The sequence below is a fragment of the Glycine max genome, chromosome 8 (assembly GCF_000004515.6).
Source record: "Glycine max cultivar Williams 82 chromosome 8, Glycine_max_v4.0, whole genome shotgun sequence".
Classification (NCBI taxonomy): domain Eukaryota; kingdom Viridiplantae; phylum Streptophyta; class Magnoliopsida; order Fabales; family Fabaceae; genus Glycine; species Glycine max.
The window spans coordinates 39,495,504-39,517,610 of record NC_038244.2 but is presented as its reverse complement, the minus strand read 5'-3'; the positions used below and the strand labels follow the sequence as shown (position 1 = coordinate 39,517,610).

Below are 22,107 nucleotides of genomic sequence, written 5' to 3'. Positions count from 1 at the left end.
CTAACGACGAGTCCTTGAGATGTGTACAAAGAATTAGAAATTGGAATTGCTAAATATATATAAAAAATAACACATATTGAACTTTTAAAATAAAATATTTCATACTTGTAAGAATAATTAAAATAAATGAAATAATAATTTTACTTTTTAACCTTAAGAACGCTAACATTCCACCTTGTATATAGTGTTTATATGTTCTTTAACAATTCGGTGACTATGTCGGAATTTAAGAAAGCATCCAAAGTCGAAAAGTGTTGCTTATATATTAAATTTGTATTCAATAAAAACACATTTTTATTAAATACATATACGCTATCTGCATCACAAATGAGTTCTACTAATTATTTTTGGCTATATATTTTCTCAGTTCATTATCTAGACTAATTTCTTTGAAGTGTAAAAATTATTAAAGTAATTTCTATTTATTTACATAACTTTTTTATATATTCACACACAAAAAAAGAAACTCACTATTAACATATTAAAAAGAGAATCAATAATTTGCTAGTCGTATCGAACTTTATAAGTATCGGATTATTTATCTAAAAAAATGGATATAAAAGGTCATAATAAAATCACAAAATCACAAAAAGTGGTGATTTACTTTTGTCACCATAAAAAGCTGGACAGCACATTTGGATCATTGGATGTAACTACAAAATCACATAGTATTATCCAAAAAAAACAAAATATATATCATCGATACAGAATAATGGTAATTTTGCCTAGTCTTAATTCAAGTTTTTATTTTAGTTTCTCTTCTAGCCTTGTTACAAAAAGCATTTTCATGATTGAACCGAAGTTGATGGATTACCATGCTACTAACACGGAGGCATGGTAATACTCTAAATTTTGAGTATTAGAAATATATCATAAGAGGAATTTTTATTAGATCCTTTTGTTATATTTTTTTAAATATTTGTTATTATTATTTGTATATTATTAATTTTGTCTGAAGCATGTATTTGTGTTGTGATAATATGTATATTCCTATACACATGCATATTTTGTGTATATTATTATTATTATTATTATTGTCGTCTTTGTTATATTATATTATATTTGGTGTTAGAAGAGTATTAGATTAACTTTTTTATAGTTAAAATACTTGAAAAGTTGTCTAAGTCTAATTAATGTTAGTTTTATTATGACAACCCTAGATAAACCACGCAATATCTTGAGTTATAGTTGTCCATTTGAGGTATTTTTTGCGTCGTTGAAAAGCTTACTAAAAAAATAATAATTCATTCACATACCTTAGAAACCAAAATCAACTTTTATCTTAGAGAAAATCAGTTCCAAAGCAAGGCACTAGATCATGAAAAACACTAATCTAAGTCCCACATTGGACAAAATAACCTCATGGACCCCTTTTTTCTCCTATATATATATATAGGAGACTAACAAGCCTTATAGACACTAAAGAATTAAGTGGGCTTAGCGTTAGATGCAAAGCCTCTCGCTGCTTGAAATTGTATTTTAAATCGCAACCAAGTTTTTGTCATAGTACGAATTGTCGTGGAGATCATGGTGGACGAAACCATTGGGTCAATGTGTTCTTGGGAGTGGTCACGAGATCGTCTTCCTTTTTCTTATTAAGGAATTGTTTCATTTGAGGTTAGGGGGAGTGGGTTCTCTCTTTTTCTTTTATTGTATGAGTGGTAATGAGTCACAAGTAGATTGTATGATCTTAGGTTTATGATTATAGCAAGTTTATTTTATTAGATGGGTTGTGAATACCCTAAAGTACTTTGTTTTATTATGATTTGAGTGAATTTGATTGTTATATGTTTTGGTGCTTTGTCATTTTAATGTTCTTGAAATTGAATTTGATAATTGATGTTGAATGCACGTGCTGATTTTTTGATAAAAAATGTTAATTTGAACACCAAAACAGGTACTTAAATGACAAAATTAGACTTTGTGTTATTCATAAAAGTTGTAGCGTTGGATGTTATCTTGTTAATGGATTTAATTTAACTCAAAAAGGATTTATATAACTACAGACTCTAGAGTAAATAATAGGTCGTAAATGCCCCTAGCTATAAATAACAACATGCTAGGTCAGTTTTCAGACTGACTCCTCAGTCTCCTCTGCCTCACAATTTCGTTTCTTCTCTCTTCTCCCAAAACCCTCTCTTTTTCCCGCAGGCCACCTAACTTGTCTCAGAAAAATGACGATCTTAGACTTGTTCACCGTTGGATCGTCGTGAAATTTGAGTACTACGTTCGCAGCTCAATTCCGAGAATTCTCACCGTTGGAAATTTTGATATCATGTTTGAGCTGAGAGAAATACCTTTCGCATTGTAGTCTTTTCATTTCCCGCAGAAACCCAAAACGGTCTCAGTAAAATTACGATCCCGGTTTCGTTAACCGTTGGATTTTCATGAAATTTGGATATGTTGTTCGAAATTCAATTTCTCACACTTTCACCGTTGGGATTTGTGAGATAATGTTCGTGAAGGGAGAAAAAGGAATCGCATGAAGACAGTACAAGTGGAGGCTTCAATCTCTTCTCCGTCTCTCTGACGTTTGAGAATTCTATCGGAGCAGTCGGAGGAATAACTGGAGGAATCTCATGGAACCGCCAGAGATGCTGCTATCGTTGGCTGAAGACACGTGAGTCTACTTAGAGGTAAGGGATGAGTTATTCACAATTGGGGATTAGTGAGAATATATGTAAGGATCCTTAGAGATATCAATTGGAATGAGTTTTGGGGTGTTCTTGCAATTTTTATTTTATCCTTTTAATTATTACAGTGAATTATATATGTTTGATGAATCAGTTGATGTCCCAATGAGAAATTGCTATGAAATTAATGTGTTCTTCTGTTGAGTGTGAACCCCTTAGAAAAATTAAGCTCTTTTTATTAACGTAAATTATATTTTAAATAATATTATTCAATGACTTATTTTATACAAATTATTATCTTGTTCTAATTTTTCTACGACGATGATCAACATGTTATGTGTATATAATTATTGTAATACTAAAATAATAAATTAAAGAAAATTGTAAGGTTAATGTCTAGTGGTAATTTCTTTTGATGTAATATTAAATTGATTGTTAAAGAAATTCTTTGATTAAAAACAATGTAGTTTAATTTACTATATACATATACATATATATGTTTTGTATCATGCAAATATTATTATTGTGTGATGTGTATAAGTTATAAAGTGTAATAAGTTATTATAATGGTATTATAATATTATAGTGAAGATTGAGTAGTACAAAGTTGAATGTGCCAATTTGCGAGATACATGTAAAAATGAGATGATTGATGTGATATTATGAGATGTTAAATTGTGAGCATGATATCTGATTGTGAATAAGTGTGTGTGTTTGACACTTGATGTGACAATAATTATGTTGTGAGCTATGAATTATACAATAACCCGATCAGTGTTATCTTGAGAAAAACGTTGATGCGTAGTGTTTAAGAGAAAATGTAGGTTTCATATTCAGGAACTAGTGTTAAATTGTAGCACAATGTGTTAAACGTGTTTGAAACACGAGTGTGAGATCGGGGGTATTGTATAATTCATGAGTAGTGCTTATAAATGAAATATGTGATGGTGGATTGTGACATTATGAGATGTGAAATTATGAATGAGTTTTGGTTATAAATAAGTGTGTGATTAACTCTTGATGTGACATTATTTGTGTTGTAAGCTGTGAATTGTATAATAACCCGACCAGTGTTATCTTGAGAAAAGTGTAAATGCGCAGTGTTAAAGAGAAAGCGTAGGTTTCATATTTAGGAACCAGTGTTAAAGAGAAAGTGTAGGTTTCCTATTTAGGAACCAGTGTTAAATTGTAGCGCAATATGTTGTACGTGTTTAAAACACGAGTGTGAGGTCGTGGGTATTGTATAATTCACAAACAGTGTCTGTGTGATAAAATGATTTTAGGGGTTGGACCTGAATCAGGAGGGAGAGGCCCTAACGGACTCTTCGGAGTGTAGGCCTTGGGGGTCACCGGGTTTGAGTGCTCCTTTAAGCTTATGTTGATCCCATATGGTTGGAGCATTCTCGCAAAACATCGTGATCCTGACTGGTCTCCCTATGATCTTACTTAGTGAGAGTGACCTGACAAACCCATTGTGTGGTGTGTCTTGTTATGTACTTCTAAGCGCCCCAGGGTGGTTTTTCACTGACATGGTACCACATTGCATATAGGCTTGAGTCTTAGCATAACTGTCCCATGCACTTGCTAATTGTTTATTATGAAATTGAGGTGTTATTATGTTTTGATCAGAGTGTGTGATTCTTGTGTAATGTGATTGATGATTGAAAAGTGTGATTGATGGATGAAAAGTGAACCCTGAATGAAAAAGTGGTGGAATTACATGAATTACGTGTAAGTAAGTTTTATTTGGTTTATATGATATGTATATCTAGTTGTCTTGTTTCTCTATTAGTTAGGAATGTGATAACTCACTCTTGGTTTGTTGTTTGTGTTTGGATCCTGTGATGATCTTGAACTTTGTGTTCGGGGGAGCAGATGACTAGGTGAACTGCGTTAAGGAATATTGTGCTAAAGGACATCGAGACACAACGCTCTGATAGGATGTGACATTGGGGTATAGGGTTTTATATTAATTCTATGAAGTCTCAGACGACCTTGTTTGAGCCGATGACTTTATTATTTATTTGGACAAGTTTAAAAATGATGTAGAAGGAAATGATTGTGAACCTTTTATCCCTTTGAAAGGCTTGTATTTAAAAATGTTTTAAAAAAATGCTTTTAATTAATATTTGAATTTTCATTCCTTTGTTAGTATATAGATGAGGGGTAGAGGGTGTCACAGAACCCATCCTCATGGGATATGATTATCCAAGGGAATTCAAAAATAAACCATGTGCATATTGTTTATGAACCATGCATCATGTTGTGCATATGTGTTTTGAAGTGAAGGACATTTATGAACCTAAGCAGGGAGCTCATGAATGAGTTGACGTATGACTCTGACCTTAGGGGTGCAACAGTTTAGAATCTCCTTTAAGCTCATGTTGATTACATGTGTTGGTATATCCTTGCAAGGGCGGAACACCCTAACGCGTCGCTAGCGGTGTCATCTCGGTGAGAGCGATAATATCGGGTTGTCCATTTGTAGCAATTCGTCAACTACATGGACTCCCGAACTACATTCACAGTATTTTCCAAGATGGTACCACATGCATACAAGTCTACAGGTCTAATCTGCATCGCATTTCGTGTGTGAATTTGTGTATGAAATGTTTAATTTGGATCAGGAATGCTTGTGTTATGGAACACAATTATTTATAAATGAATTTTATATATTTATGACTTCCTTAATGTTTTAAATTTATTGTGAGATGTATCTCACTCCCCGTTTGTTTGTCTTCTTTTTGTTTAGACTAAATGTTATCCTTGCAGGTGAGTCTGTGTAAGGTTATGACAATGATACTACATGAGAGATTTAAGTCTCCACTTTATATTACTATTAATTTTAGGGCTATGAATGCTATGAAACAATGTAACATTGGGACACATGTTTTATTTATTTATCTAATGATTGAATTAATAAGTAACTTTTCATCATATTTTATTTAATATGATTTGTATGGACTTTGGAGCGCCAAGATTTGTTTAACATGAAGTTACATTGTTTATTAATTTATTTTCTTTAAGTTTACAAACATTTAACATGTAATACTCTTACCATTAAATAAGTGTTTTTTTATTAAAAAGTCGATACATACTTTTATTTAAAATTTGCTACATACGTATTTAAAAAATATTACAAATATATGTATCTTGGTGTAGAAGAAGAAACATGAAAAAACACCTTTTAAGCTAATAGTCAATCTTCATAAGGTTAATCTGTAACACTGTTTTACTTTAGCTGCCCACCTACTTAGTGGTTAATTGGTAATTTAAAAATGAAAAATGTTCATTAACATGTATTATATATACAATTTTGTTAAAGAATAATAACACAAAATACTAGCTAGTTAAGGAATATTTAGCCTATTAATTATTAAAATGAAAACATTAAAAACTTATAATTTAGGCTATGTTTGATAAAATTAGTTGGAAGTTGAAATTTCAACTTATAAGTTGACTTATTAAATTATAAGTGTTCAGTCAAACTAACTAACTGTTGAAGTAGCTAAAAAATATAAAATGGAACAAATAACACATTTAAAAAAGATATAAGGAAATTGAATGAATATTTTAAGGATAAAAATGGAATATAATATACAAAGTTAGAAGATAAAAACTAATGCTTTAAAAAATGCTACTTCAAGTAACGCTTTAAAAAACGTTAGAAACTACTTAAAAAATTTATTTATCAAATAGTCAAACAAAATTTTCAACTAGAAACTAATTAAATGATTTCCAAACATAATCTTAATAATATATTTTTTTTATTTAATAACCACGTTTTATTGTGACAACTGCATTAACAAATTGGGTTATGTTAGCAAAATAGTTATATTAGTTATTGATTTTTTAAGAAAAAAAATTAGTTATTAATCTTATTAACCAGTTTCTTTTTCCTAAAAAATACTAACTAGTTTCTTTAAGTTATTGATTAAAGAATAACTTAAAAATTTAAATACATTAAAAATCATAATATAAATATATAATTTAAAAAATAATTTTGATTCTTTAAGTTTTTAATTAATGGCCAAAAGATACTACTAGTATTTGTCATACCTTTTTATTTGTTTTCATATATTCATTTACATACTAATGTGCAGAATCTAACTATGTTAGTTGAGTAGTGTGTATAAGTTATTGTAAAATTCTTGATACTTGTATTTGATTCATACATATAAAAAAATATAGGCTAAATATCATTTTTGTTCTATTATGTTTCACTATTATTTCATTTTAAAAGTTTTAAATAATTACATAAATATTTTATACTTTAAAATTCATGGTTGGAATAAATAAAAAATTAATTATTAGAATTTCTTGTTGATTTGTGCATTCAAGATAGGTTAATTTGTCCTCACACACACCATCAAAATGACATAGTTGAGAGGAAACATAGACACATTACTAAGCTTGGCCTCACCTTTCCTAGTCATGCCTCCTTAGTTTTAAAGCTTTGGGACTATGCTTTCACTAGTGTTGTCTACCTAGCTTATTAATAAAAACAAACTCTAAATGCATGTTAATATAACTTCTCATATTTAATTAGAGGTATTTTTAGTATAAAAATAATTAATGCATGAGACAATATGGATTAGATCTTATATAAAGGAACAAACAAGTTTAAAAAGTTGGGTCTTATAAACAGAAATAAATGTAGTAATTTTTAGGCTTAACTATAAATTCTACCACTCAACTTTTATTATTTTATAAATTTTATCACCCAAGTTTTATTTTTGTGAATTTTAACATTCAAGTTTTTAACTTTTACGCATTTCATCACCGTTGATGTGTCACAAAAAAAGTTCAAGATGAAAACAAAACGACCACATTTTGTTACTAATGTGATGATAAAATGCATAAAAACAAAAAAATTAGATACTAATATTTGTGAATGTTGAAAGTTGGATGATAAAATTCATAAAAATTTGAAAAAAATAAGATTTGAGTGGTAAGATTTACAAAATAATAAAAATTTAGTAATAAAATTTTCAATTAAGTCTTTTTTATTATTTTAGTCCCACAAACATGTTCCTTTTCAATTTTAGTCCCAAATAATGTAATCATGATAACATGGAACTTTTGATGATATCATCATTTGCTAACATGACGCTTTTCATGATGTCACACATAATGATGTTATTCCCCTTATATTTAACGACTATAACTTTCTTTTAGTTTATTAATAAAAAAGATTTAAACTCAGTCTCTTCATCCTCCATTTTCCTTCAACTATCAAACCAACCTTGTAATTTCACTCAATCACATGAACTAAATCAAGAAGAAAACTAACATGAACAAAAAAAAATAAAAAATTGAGGGACCACTAGAGAATCCTATTATATAGAGAATAATAAGTTAATTAAACCATTATATTTAATATAATACATAAACTAAGTTTTTCATTTATTTAATATCTTAATCTATATTATTAAATATTAGCAGTATAATAATTTTGAAAATAGTATTAGTTTATATATAAAAGAAATTAATTTTATTTCATTAAAAATATTTATTTTAATTTTTTATTATTTAACAAATTAAATTTAAATTTGCAAAGGAAGAGTGAGGAACATAGTCCCTCCTTATCTAAGTTTACTACTTTGTGAGGGGAAGTGTTTCCTTGCTAAATTAAAATTAAGAGTTTGTGAGGGAGTGATAAAGAAAATATTCTCTCACTAATTTGTCATAGATTAAAAAGATATTTGCGAGAAATTTTCTCTATGCGATTTGCGAGGGACTATAATTCAATTGCTAATCCCTCACTAATTAGAGACAGATTAGAGAGGGAAAAACAACTTTCACTAACCCTTTGCTAATTAGAGACAAATCGGCGAGTAAAATAATCTCTCTCCAATCCTTGTTAATCAGGGAGGGACAAGTTGGCGTCTCTAATTTGTTGCTATAAAAGTTTCGAAGGATTAGATATGGATTTTTTCCTTCACAAATTTCCCTCACTAATCTGAATTTTCTTGTAGTGCTGTAAACCTTAGCATGCACGTCAATAGTCCATATCATTATCCATAACCAGTCCCTCAAATTGGGTTATGTAACTTTAAAACCACTGAATTACACATGTCATGTCCTCTATTTTAAATATATTAAGAAAAATATCTAACAAACAAACATCTAAATAAACATTGCTCTCAACCATCCACTTTCTTGTCTTCTATACCAATGCCTCCACTTATTTTTTTTAAGCTTCACAGAAATATATTGTTTTACTGGTAAAGAAATATTGTTAATTACTTTGTATAAGAATTAAGATATAAAACGTTAACCCTATTTTAGATAATAGATATCCCCCTATCAATATTACATCTGGTTTGATTACAAATGAGTTCAAATCCCTTGAACATAGTTTGGGGATTGAATTTTATGGATGAAAAAAACTTAGTTAAGAAGAGAAACTCTACCCAAAGAGACTAGTTAAATTCTCTTACTTAAATTAATTATTGGTCAAGTGATAAATACTTTCCTCTTATAACATAATAAACAGTAATAAATTAAAAGATCTTAGAAATCCCTCTGAATTTATTTGTCTCTGTCAGTCCTCAGTTACATAACAGGAGAAATTCAAACCCTATCCTGACCAACAATATATTTTTTCATCGTTGTCATAAGGAATTTGTTTGGTTGTTGATGTGAGAAGAAAACAAACATAAAGCATCCAAATTAAACCCTACCCTACAAAGCTAGGTTGCAGCACTGTAGAAGAAGACTAACTCAGTGAAAAGAAAATCCAAATCTTTGTCCCGTTGACTATGATTCTGGTAAGGAAGTGAATTAGAGGAAAAGCAATAACTTGTGAAATATCACAAATATCTGAAAGGGACAGGTAGTAGTAGAAGATGTGCCTTTGCTCTCTGCCCTAATTAAACAGTGTTGTGATATTGCCAATGCCAGCTCCTTTATTTTGTCCACTTGACACCATTTAAATTGTCAATTAAATGAATCTGGCAAAGTGGAAAATAGATACGGCGGCCACAGCAAATCTATTCTACTTTCTATAGATAGTTTCTATGCCACCTTTCTGCTTATAGCGTTCATATTATTCTGGGTAAGATACCTGAAAAGGACATGACCCATGTATGTGTATCATCTATATATCCTTTTTAATTTTTTTCCCCTATTCCTTTGATTAGTTTATGTGTGTGTTTTGTGATGTTCTATTCTATTATTATTCATTCCAAAGATATGGTTGGTTGGGATAAGTGCACAAACCAATAACTAAAGGCAAAGTACTCTTATGTGAGTAAGACCATACGCATTCCAGTATTTGATTTTGTTTGATGTTGTTGTTGGCATCACATTATTATTATATGTGAGATGTGAGAGACAACCTATATATGTCTCTCTTTGCGTCAAGCAATGGAAACCTGACACACTTTAGAAATGGATCGGAACAGGGATAAGTTGAAGTTGAATGTGGGAAAGTATATGCAAATAATGACCAAGGAATAATATTGCAATAGCCTAGAATAAAAGAGCTAGCAAAAGTAATGTTTTTCAACCAGAGCTAGCAAAAGTAATGTTTTTCAACCACTTCCAACACCCAACCTCTACTCTGCTCCCCGTGATCATTGCGATTTTTTTTTCCTATATAGATCCTTCTTTTAAAAGTAATCTTGTTCAAAGTCTAATTAAATATTATATTAATGTTGGCAAGCTTACTTTTTTTTGAAGGTAATCCTGATTAAGGCATAGTCAAATATTAAATGTAGGTATTTTTTTTTTTGAAAATTCAAATTTTAGTTTATCAAGATATAGGAAATTAATATCTTTCAATAGAACTAATTTTTGTTAGTTAATATTGATATATCTTCTAAGGGGAATTCAAACATAATTAAATTTGTCATGTTGTAGAAGATTAATTTCTTTTACTAGATACAACCCTCGTTACTGTTAGATACAACCCTAAATTTCTTATAAAATAAAATTATATAAGTTTGTTGTGTAAATAATTGATCTCTTATGATTGTTGTACCAAAAAAAGATCTCTTATATATGATTATATTCGTTGTTGAGATTTTTTTATTAGTAGAAGAAATTTAAAACACACATAAGTGATTCCATTGACTTGAGAATACGAAGCGGAACAAAATTCAGTACATTCAATCAACATACGTTAACATCTATATGGCAAATGAATGGATTTTAATTTTCTTCTTCATTGAAAAAACATTTAAAAAAAAAAGAATCGGATTCTGAGTGGCAGTCATAGTTTACACTTAAATAATCATTCTGCATGTGAAGGGAAGGAAAATAACTTTGTTTTATTTTTGTTTTTGTGAATAATTTAAAGACGATCACATTGAAATAGCTTTCCCATGCACCAATGAGAATTAATTTGTGATATAAAGTGAGTGTATTTTCAAGTACATGTCTAAGTTCATATCATAATTCGAATAAGTCAAATACTAACAAGTCTCTTTAAAACAAGACCTAAGAAAATAAAAAACAAAAAAATATTTATTATATTTAACATATAAAATTATTTAATATTTAATTTTAAAATAATTTAAAAAGGTTTAGTATAATATACTAAATGTTTCTTAATTAATATTTTTAAAACACATTAGCATGCAAGACCTCAGAATAATTTTTAAGAAAATATTTTAGAGAAAAAAACAAGTCTCATAATTAAATTGCATGTATAATAATAATAATAATTAATGTATACTAATGATAAAGGAAATATATTTTAATTTAATTGCTTTCAAAATCATTCATCACTCTCTTTAAAATTGCACTAGCAATCCTATTACTCTCACTAAATATCAGTTTCTTTCCTTTTAATAGATAAATAATTGTGTTTTTATATTATTAAAAAACATTTAATATATTAGAATTACCTTAACTATTATATATAGACTAAAATCTCCCTATTTTGTCACATATGTATTTTAGTCCCTCTATTTTTAATTAAAACATTTCATCTCCTAGTTTTAAAATTTTCACAATTTTAGTCTCTCATTTTTTTAATTAAGACATTTTGTCTCCTATTTTTAAAAAATCCATAATTTTAGTCCTTGTGATCAATTACAAATGTTGATCTAGGGTTGCAATTGCGCATACGACCAATGGCTGGTGACTGTCACTCACTTGAAGTTACGTTTCTTCTTATTATGGTTGCAACTATGATGCTCTCTTCTGTCCACTTCACCACTTTGAAACCCTAGATTCTATTCTATTTATTTATTTATAAAAGAAACATATACTTGTTTTAAGACGATTTTTTCAAAATCATCTTAGAATGGTAATTTTTAAGACGGTTTTTGCAAAATCGTCTTAGAATAATTGTATTTATTTATAAAAATGTTACCATGTTTCTTTTTAAGACGATTTTCTATCAATCAACTTAAAATCAACGTTGTAAAATTAACTTTTTCTAATAGTGCCTATGTACTTTGTAAATATTAATTGACGGTGTCTATTTATTATCCACATGATAAATATTTTTTAAAAATTATTTAATTGTTAAGAAACTTAATTTATTAAAAAAAAATTAAAAAAATGCATAGTTAAATCTGAAATTGACCAAAGAAATTAAAATGAAAGTTTTTTTTAAATAAGTGAAGAAAAAGACTTCGTTTAATTAATGAAACTAATGTTATTCGTTAAAAAAGATTAATAAAATTCAATAAGAATTTGTCAAATTTAAAGTATATCTAGATGTTTTTTTATAAGGCTTAAGAATAGTAGTTAAATAAAAAATTAAAGTAAGTAAAAATTATACCGATCCAATGGTCATTAGTAATGGCTGCTTATTCCAATAACAATTTTTTGCAAAAATAATGTCATATATATAGCATATTTCTTAAATAAAAAATTGCATGCTAAAATGCGTAATTAATTCAAACCATCTGTAAATTTCTAATATGTGGTGAAGGAAGGATAGGATGGGAATTCACGGAATGTTCCTCATGTGAAGAACTTGATGCCAATGTGCCGCATCGTGCTGTATGCTGAATGCAGTTTTTTCCCCCTACTTTTTATTAATATAAAAAATGTTAATGACGAAAACCTTTTTATATTCAGTCAAAAGTAGTGAAGATCCATATACATCTGCCGGCCCAGTAGACAAATGGGAATAATTCACATTCTGATCATTATACCATCTGTCAATTAAATTAATTATTTTTGTTTTTATATGTGTAAATTACAGATAAATTTGTCATCAAAAATTAAAAATTTTAATTTTAATTTTTAAAAGTGAAAAAAATACAATAAATTCATTTATTCTTTAACTTCTTTTACTGTTAATAAAAAAATTTATGTGACATATCTAAAGATAAAATTATCTACATTCTATATATTGAGAACAAAAATAATTATTTATCTAAAATATAATTTAATTTTTATCTTTATTTTTTTTTATAATAATTACAATCATAACATTACAATAAATTTTTAAAAAGATAAGAAAAAATCATAAGTTATAACTAGACAAACTTAAAGTTTTATAGTATGAAGTTGAACTATTTAGTAAATGCATGATTGGATTATCGTTTAAAAAATTCCGATCTATTTTACTAAAAGTATCTTTCTTGTTACTTCTACGATAGCATTGGAATTTATCTTAATGCAATTCCAATTACAATACAAACACTAAAAAAAAAATTACAATACAAACATGCCTTAAATATATAGATCCCAAATCTAACTTATTTACTTGATATAAATATTTTTTTTGACAGAGATATAAATACTTTTTATTCTTTACGAGTTTCCGTCCAGCGGTTGGTAAAGTTAAGCATATAGACTTTGACCCATAGGTTGACTCACAAGGGCTTGCAAATTTGGGCTTAAGCCTAACATTAAGTCACTCATTTTATTTCAGCTTACGAGTTTATGGCCAACCATAACTTGGAAAAAGTAAAAATAGTTTTTTTTTTAATTTTAAAAAACTAATTTTGAATATTTTTATATATTTAAATTAAAAATAAATGATAAAAAAACAACACATATAAACACGATCCTATATCGAATTATTATGTACCCGTATAAATAATTTTATAAACCTATTTCTAAATATATAAAATAGTAGTAAAGCTTTTTTTTAAATAATTTTATAAACCTATTTCTAAATAAGCTAATTCCTAATAGGCCTCAACTTATATGTAACCCAATGGGTTTAAGTCTTTATATAACAATAAGATTTTTTTTTAAATAAATAAAATTTGTTAATATATAACACTTTTGATATTTATTAATGTATATCTATTCTAAGGATGTTCATGGATACAGGTCACCCGCAAATTAATCTAAACTAATCTGAATTGTTTGGGTCAGGTGATTTATGTATTTGGGTCAAAACCAAATAGAATAAAATCAAATAAAATTGTTCATGTACGGGTTGAGTCACAGTTTAGATTTATAGATCCGATCAAAACCGAACCGAACCGATCAAATGTTTTAGAGTTATTTGGTCTGACTTTAAATAGTGTTGATATTGAGAGTTTAAGTGTTGGAATGACAAGTGTTGAAACTTCTTATGGTATTACTTTCAAGTACATTGTTATTTGTTTCACTTTTTTTCATATTTTTTTTTTGTCATGTTTATAATATTAATGGATCATAGTTTGTTTATTTGCTTCAGCAAATCCGATTGCAACAAATCTGATTGTAGCAAATTTGGTTGCAACAAAGTTTATTGCAAGAAATTAGTTTGTAGAAAATAGTTGTGATTTAGACTATTATAGTAAATCTTGTTGAATAATATTATTTTCATTTGTATTAGTTGATTTTATAATATTATGTTGATGGTATTAAATGAATCAATTTTACTAGTTTCAGACATTTAGTAATATTGTGTTAATTGTATTGAATATTTGGATGAATCATGATATAAAATAGTAGTTTTAAGAAAAAAAAATCAAATTTAAATGGGTAACATATTGGCCTGAACTGAACCAAACTGTTCATGAATGAGTTGGGTTGGATTTCAAAAAACAAATTGTAAAAATCGAACTGAACCAAATCGATCAAATTTGATTGGGTTAAATCTTGAATCTGAACCGGCCTACGAACACCCCTAATCTACTCAAGAAAGAAATACATTAGTAAATTACACGTTAAGTGTATTTCAAGATAGTCATAATTGTAATTTAATTTATTATTGTACTCATAAATAAACCAACATATGTTAGCAAATTTTAATTAGTAATAATAATAATAATAAATTGGTTAGCCTATTGGACAATAAATGTTTTTAATTGTAAAAAAGTTTGACTTTTCAATTAAGTATTTTTTTAAAATCTTAGTTTGACTTATTTTGTAAATTGGTTTTATGAGAAGTTATAAGCTCCTGGCTCACTACCTAATTTATTTTTGTTCCTAATGTTCATGATGAAAATGAAGAAGAAATGTGCAAATGATCTAGTATAACGAAAACGAGCAAATGACAAGATTTCTACACTACCAATTACTTACCCTACATCCACTTGGTAAGTGGTGATGGCTCTTTGGGTTTGACTATGCATACAAGATGATAACATGTACATGATGATTACTTACTCTACATTGTTTAACCAAAATTAAACTTGGTACATCATCCCAACCTCCAAAGAGGATGCATGAGGAGCACTAAGTTCATAGGAGGGCTCTCTACTATTCTTCCTTAAGAATTCATACCCTAAATTAATGACCAACTTCTTCAGCATGCTGGACCCTGGTTTGGCTCTCATGTAGGACTGTCCTATAATGTAGGCCACTCCAATTTCCCTGGCTTCCATTAATTCCTTCAACTCCTCCATTGCACCGGTGTCAATCTTAGGACTCTCAGGCACAACAAACCTAACCTTTTTCTTTGGTTTAATAATTTTATGTGACTCTGATGATGTCTCAGCTAAGTCCACATGATCAACCTCATGAGCATAATTATTATTCTCACTAACCAAAATGGTGTGGTGGATAGTACAAGAACATGTTCCAACAACTGTCATTTTGCCACCTCCCTTTTCAGGCTCATCATTTGAATTTGAAGAGTTCTTATTGCATCCACTTCCTGCTTGAATGAACTTTGCTATGCTGCATACAAGGTCTTTCTCAAACTCATCATCATCTTTGTGGACATCATGGTATCCATACCTCACTATGCACCTATAGACTCTGAATTCTCTTGGACCGACGCGACCAACTAGGAACCTTTCCTCAGGTCTAACATGTGGAACTGGAACATGCTTGATGCATAGGAAGACCAGGACTTGGTGGAATGCTGGTAGGTTGGTCACAAAGTGGGAGAAAATAGCAGGGATTCCAGACACTAGCTCAGTATGCACAAGGCCAATTCCTCGTACTCTTGCAAAGCCTAAAGTATGGCCAAGGCTGAGTAACCAGCTGAGTGAAACCTTGTTTTGGACATCAAATTCATACTTCTTGAGAGTGCCGTAGTGCCACACACACATGACTGACAAAAACACAAATGCCAAAGCAACCGGCACCCACGCTCCTTCCAAGAACTTCATCACAGAAGCTGAGAAGAACAGAGCCTCAATGGTGCCAAAGAAGAGAACAAACCCAATTGCAAGCATAACATTCTTGTGCCAGCAGATTACAATAACAAGTGACATCAAACATGAGGTCACCAGCATCACTGAGACTACTGCCAAACCTGTTGTCATAAGAAAGCATATGCTAAGACCACTATGCTGCTCTCTCCTTAGTTGAGATCCAACTCAAATAATGATAAAGAGATACTAATTAGTGATTACATATTCCGGAAAAGAGAAATGCTAGCAACATAATCTCTAACACACTGGTTCGAACATACTGTTTATTATTAGCTAAAATTTATTGGAAATTAAAAAAAAATTGTCGGTCTTGCTTCTTATTTAATGAGCCTCACTCTCATTTGTGTAGTTTCCAATCATAGAGTATGTTAGAAGCAGTGTGTTACAGAGTGTGTTGTTATTACTCTTCCAGAAAATATCATGCCATCCTCTAAATTAAGGTGGTTCCTTTTAGTATTGTTTCATTATTTGATGTAACAAGTGATCATACCTGATGCATTGCCCATAAGCTTTGTGTCTCTGAAGCCAATAGTTACAGCCAAACACAAGAGCATCAACAACCAGTTGATCTCAGGTATATATACTTGTCCATGAACTTTGGATGAAGTGTGAACTACTTTCACTCTAGGGAAGCAACTTAATGCAGAGCATTGCCTGATGATTGAGAAAGTTCCAGTGATGATGGATTGGCTTCCCACAACTGCAGCAAGTATTGCTATCACCAGAACAGGCCATCTCAACTTCTCTGGAAGACAAAACAGTCAGTTTTTTCAATTATTGGAGAACTTGTCCATCATTTTTTCATCTACCCCTTCTTAGAAAGAAATTTTTTTTTTTATCAGCAAATGTTAATTATTAATTGTTAGTTAGTAAATCAAACCCACAATCTTTTCCACCCTCCCTTCTCAGAAAGAACAAATTAAACTACCTACCTGGTACAGATACATAAAAGCCAAAGTGGTACTCTTGCTCAACATCATGATGTCTAGAAAAATACGCAGCTTGCCCCATATACGCTAGGATTAATGATGGATAAACCAAAGACGTGAAAGCAATCTGCAGAAATTTGAAACATTTATCAGATAAAATGCAAAATATGTATCTTCAAAGTCTATTTAATTAAAGAACTAGACAAATCAAAATACTAATGTTGAATCGTGTTTTCTTTTTCCCTGAAGCCATCAAATTATTGACAAATACCAAGCAATGAGACGTATAAAAACGTCTATCATAAAAGAGTTTTGAAATTGAATGTGGGGAATGGAATAAAGTTCAGGTGGAACCAGCAAAATAAATGAAGGAAATATTTGAGGAATAAAGTAGAAAAGTAAGATAGGGACAAGAAGAAAAATGATGCAGACTAGAGAACAAGGACACACCGGTAGATTTTGCTTAACTTCTAGACCTAGATTCTTAGCTAAAAAGACATTCACATAAATTCACCAACATCTAATGCCTATAAAATTAGTTATGTCAATGTACAACAGTTTGAAATACTCAGAAAATATTAGAAAGCAAAATATTAGATAGCCAAAGTTAATTTAAAAGAGTAGGACATAAAATAATGGGTCTAGAGTATAGGTAAATTATGGCTGAAGTCCAGCAATTAATTTCTGGCTATAATACACAAATTTAGTAGTAATAAGTAAATAGCATGCAAAGAGTATGCTTTAAATCAACTCCAAAATAATTTGAAATTTAATTAATCAACTCATTGAATTTGGTTTATGAATCAAATGAGTTGAACTTGAGTGATATAGAGTTTGACCTCTTTAGACCATGAATCAACTTTTTATACAAATGATCTCGTTATATATTGATTGGATTTTCTGTTATCTTATATATATAGTGTGGGGTAATTTTTATTTATGCGGACTTTGATTATAATTATATTTTTTTTGTCATACGTTGTGGCCCCATAAAAAGTTAATAGCATAAATTTATTTTTTTCCTTTTAAAAAAAAATTAAACAATCATTTTATCTAAAATCTACTAATAAATTGAAAATTTGAGCTAATGAGTTGAACTGAACTACTCGCAGACATGAATCGAGTCAAGTTTGAGCTTAAAAAAAAACTATTGTTGAGCTTGAATCAAACTTCGAATTGAACTAAATATTAACAAGCCGAGTCGAAGGGAACCAAGCTTGACAAAAAGAAGATAGAAAGACATACTGTACATTGATCATGTATCTATCAAAGTTAAGGAACGTGGGTGACACAGTTGCTAGCATTCATATATCATGTCAAAACAACAGTTAAGACTAGCTACAATTTTTGGAGTGACCCAACTGGAGTTAAATTTCAACATGTCATCAAGCTTTAAATCAATTCATGGTATATTACTGTTTCTATAGTGAGGTAGATCAACCACCTACCCTATATCAACAGAAACCAAGTTTAAAATAGCATACCTTGAGTGATAGCTGGGAAAAGTGTCCAAGACCAGCAAACATGGCTTCTGATCCTGTAAAATTGAAAGAATGCATTAGAAAACAGGAAAGTTGGCATAAAATTTAAGTTTATCAATCACCAAGTAAACAAATTAAATGAACCTGTTATGCACAGCAAAATTCCACAAAGGGCCATCCAACCTCCTCTCCTAGTCTTCTTCAAAAATTGGAAAACATAATATGGAGAGAGTGCTTGGTACACATGAGGGTTCCAGTAAAAGATATTATATATACCAATGGCACTGATGCAGAAGAGCCATATACAAACTATGGGAGCAAACAAGAACCCAACCCTGTGTGTGCCATAACGTTGAAGAGCAAACAAGCCTATTAATATGATGCATGCACCTGGAACTTCTACATCTGTCATGTTTTACAAGTGCTATTAGCGAGTCTGTTCCATATAGGAGAGTGGTATCAAAATTCCAAATGCAAAGAAAAGCACAACTAGATATACAGTGAGCAAACATAAATCAAGTCAATTCACATTTCACAAGCTTAATTTTTTTTTTGGTTTGAGATCACAGTTATCCTCCAATGGAAACAATTCACATTTTAGAATTTTAAGAGTTATAAGGTTGGTTGGTGGTAAAAGGAGGAGAGAGGGAACGAAAAGTTGCGGGTTCAATTCTCCACTAACAAAAAATAATAATTAACATTTGCCAATATAAAAAATCATTTCACAAGCTTAATATTTTTTGGTTTGATATTACAAGTATTTTTTAATGGACGCAATCTTGCTCAAGCATGATAGAATCACTAAAGGTAACAAACAAAATTGTCATTTCAAGTATTTAATACAGTTACATACAAAATCATTTATTAAGCTTGAGCGACTCCATACCAGTTAATCCATAGTGCTAAGTGGTACTTCACAAGCTTATAGTGGAGTAGCAACTTTTATATTTCTTAATTTCTTTTATTCTCTTACGAACTTATCCTTTCCCACAAGATCTTTACACAAACCGGTTTTCAAACAGAACATAAAATTTGTGATGGACATGCGAGTCCACTTTAGTCTGGTGGTAGTCCTAATTCCCAAGGTGGGAAGCAATAGCAATGTGACAAAAGCAATTTCCTTTGGCAGATAAAATACATAGATGCTGAATCAACTAATCACTAAAAAAGAGCCGTGTCGGTGTATATGCTTAAATCTAGCCATATCTACAACAATATCAGACAATCAATCTCTCCAACTCTCACATCAACTGAAATTGTTCCTGAGTTTAGTACCAATATAGCTTGATATTCTAACAGTATTAGAGTGATAATGCAGAAAAGGTGAAGATCCCCATAGATCTTTGTCAATATGAGAATTTTCCCCCCCACATAATTTAATTTTCAATGAATGTCTGAAATTAATCACTAAAAATCAAAGCAGTTCTCCCTCTCCCTCCTACCTACCTCCGAGAAATTTAGTTTAAATAAAACTATAAACTCACCAAGTTCTAATATTGGAGGATTGCCAGTAAGGAAAACCCAATCTAATAAGCTTTTGCCTTAAAACTGGAATAACCTATAGACAATGATTCACTTCAGTTTCTTCTGACACCATAAAAATTTCACTAGTCAAAGTCTAGAAGAAAACTAATAATTTGCATTAAGCTTCATTCTTGCAACAGCAACCAAGCTACATCTCAGGCTATGTCAGAAATGATCTATACCGGTATCAAAATTCACAAAGTCACCATGAATAACTTAGAAGTTAAAATCATCATTGAATGATCCAACCAATTATCAAACTCCTTGTTAACTTGCATGCTAAATGCATTGTAAAAGGGTTCAATACAAGCATGCAGGCCAGATTACATGAGGTCCTTTTATGTGATTATCCATCTGATTTTTACTTTCAAGGTACAAAAAAAGGTCACCTTCAAAGAGCACAGACATATCCTTTTATAACTTCGATTGCAAACCTTCCAAACTTGAGTATTAAGAAACACCAGCAAGCAGAGAAAATGAGAACATAAACACCAAGAAGATAAAATCACTAATAAATAATTGGAAAGGAAAAAATTTTGTAATCAAAATAAACCTCCTTTTGACCACTAAACAAGAAAAATTAAGCAATGGTGACCCATCTCCAAGTCCTCAATGAACAAAAACATGCCATGACCATTGATCAAACACAAAAAGTCTTGATGATGAACTTACATCTGTGATGCTCCTTGGACATTGAAAGCTCAAGGCCAGACACAGCTGAGAAAACTGCATTCAAATCAAACAAGGCTTGTAACCTACAGACACCAAAAGTGCATATTTCAAATCAAAAAAAGAAAAGAAAACTTTTCATAATCACCAGAAATAGCAGGTTTAAGGACTCCAACACCAATCACCATGCAAGTCCCTAACAAAGCAAGAACCAGCAAAATCCTCTGCAAGACCTTGTACCTCTCCAACAAGGACCTGAGCCTGAAGGCAAGGCTTCTCTCTGGTGCCACGCCGCAGTCGTTCCTCCTGTACTCCGAGAGCTCCTCATCTGCCAATTGACAATTAGGCAACAAGCCAACCCTGGCATGGCGGCACAGCAAAGAGTACAGTGCGAACGTGCCACCTTCGCCATTGTCATCAGCTTTCAGCACTATGAACACATACTTAACCAAAGGCACCAATGTGAGAGTCCAGAAAACCAAAGACAAAACACCATAAATCTCCTCATTGGTCTCTGAGTGACCAATGTCTTCAGCAAATGTGTTTCTGTACACGTAAAGTGGTGAAGTGCTAATCTCTCCATACACTACTCCAAGACTCTGATATGCCAGAGTTAGCACCGTTTTCCATGATTCTTTCCTCTACAAAAAACACCAACATTCTGGTTCAAATCAACAACAACAACAATAACAAAAAAAAAGGAAAATACTAAAAGAAAAACATTGCACATTTTTTAGCATGCCCAAATCACCTTATCAGAGTTTTGAACAATTGCACGTTCCAGATCCATGACATGTGCTATTAGAAATCTAAAAGAACCATTTTTAAGCTATCAAACTGAAAACCAAAGGCTTTGGACAATACCCTTTTGCTGCAAAAGCTCTTTCCCAAGTTAGGAACTAGCAGATAGGAAAAAAAACACAAGGACATATAAAGGAATTAATATATGTTCATAAGTGTGACACCTTGACAGAATAATTCTTAAAAATAAAATAAAGCTGTCTCTATTTTATACTACTTAATTCAACTTTTCAGATCCATGATGGAGTTTTTGAACACATTCAAGGATTCAAGGAGGTCCCAGTTGTGCATGTGTTTTAAGAATTAGGAAGATACACACGAAACATCGTGCTGATTATTTTAATGAGTGAAAAAAAGTTACTTTCTAATAAGCATAGGAGCAATCCTATACAGAAGTTTAATTGCCATCAATGGCGACAAGTAGGCCTTAGTAGGGAACAAAGTCACAAATTAATTAGAGGCTGAACTTGGAATCAAAATTAATTGTGAGACATAGATAGAAATAAATATTCGAAGAAAAAAATAAATAATGCTAGCTGTATATTTGCATGCCACA

The 22,107-nt window shown here is 30.5% G+C and overlaps 1 protein-coding gene and 1 long non-coding RNA gene across 3 annotated transcripts; one reads left to right on the top strand and one right to left on the bottom strand.

The window, feature by feature from the left end:
• Positions 1-2,078: 2,078 nt before the first annotated feature.
• LOC121175334 (uncharacterized) lies at positions 2,079-4,775 on the top strand. Its single transcript, XR_005892691.1, has 2 exons — positions 2,079-2,636; positions 4,509-4,775. It is a non-coding gene; the product is annotated as an uncharacterized lncRNA (long non-coding RNA).
• A 10,216-nt stretch (positions 4,776-14,991) lies between these two features.
• LOC100817411 (potassium transporter 6) lies at positions 14,992-21,911 on the bottom strand. 2 transcript variants are annotated; one of them, XM_006585893.4, is made up of 8 exons: positions 21,502-21,911; positions 20,899-21,391; positions 20,754-20,807; positions 18,702-18,962; positions 18,561-18,613; positions 17,080-17,203; positions 16,638-16,892; positions 14,992-16,248 (listed from the first exon to the last, which is right to left on the bottom strand). In XM_006585893.4, the coding sequence occupies exons 1-8, from the start codon at positions 21,538-21,540 to the stop codon at positions 15,173-15,175; spliced, it is 2,355 nt and encodes a 784-aa protein (XP_006585956.1). In that variant the 5' UTR covers positions 21,541-21,911; the 3' UTR covers positions 14,992-15,172. The 2 variants fall into 2 exon arrangements, with proteins under 2 accessions (XP_006585956.1, XP_025985535.1); XM_026129750.2 differs by having other exon boundaries at positions 20,754-20,836; positions 20,991-21,391; positions 21,502-21,907.
• Positions 21,912-22,107: the final 196 nt, after the last annotated feature.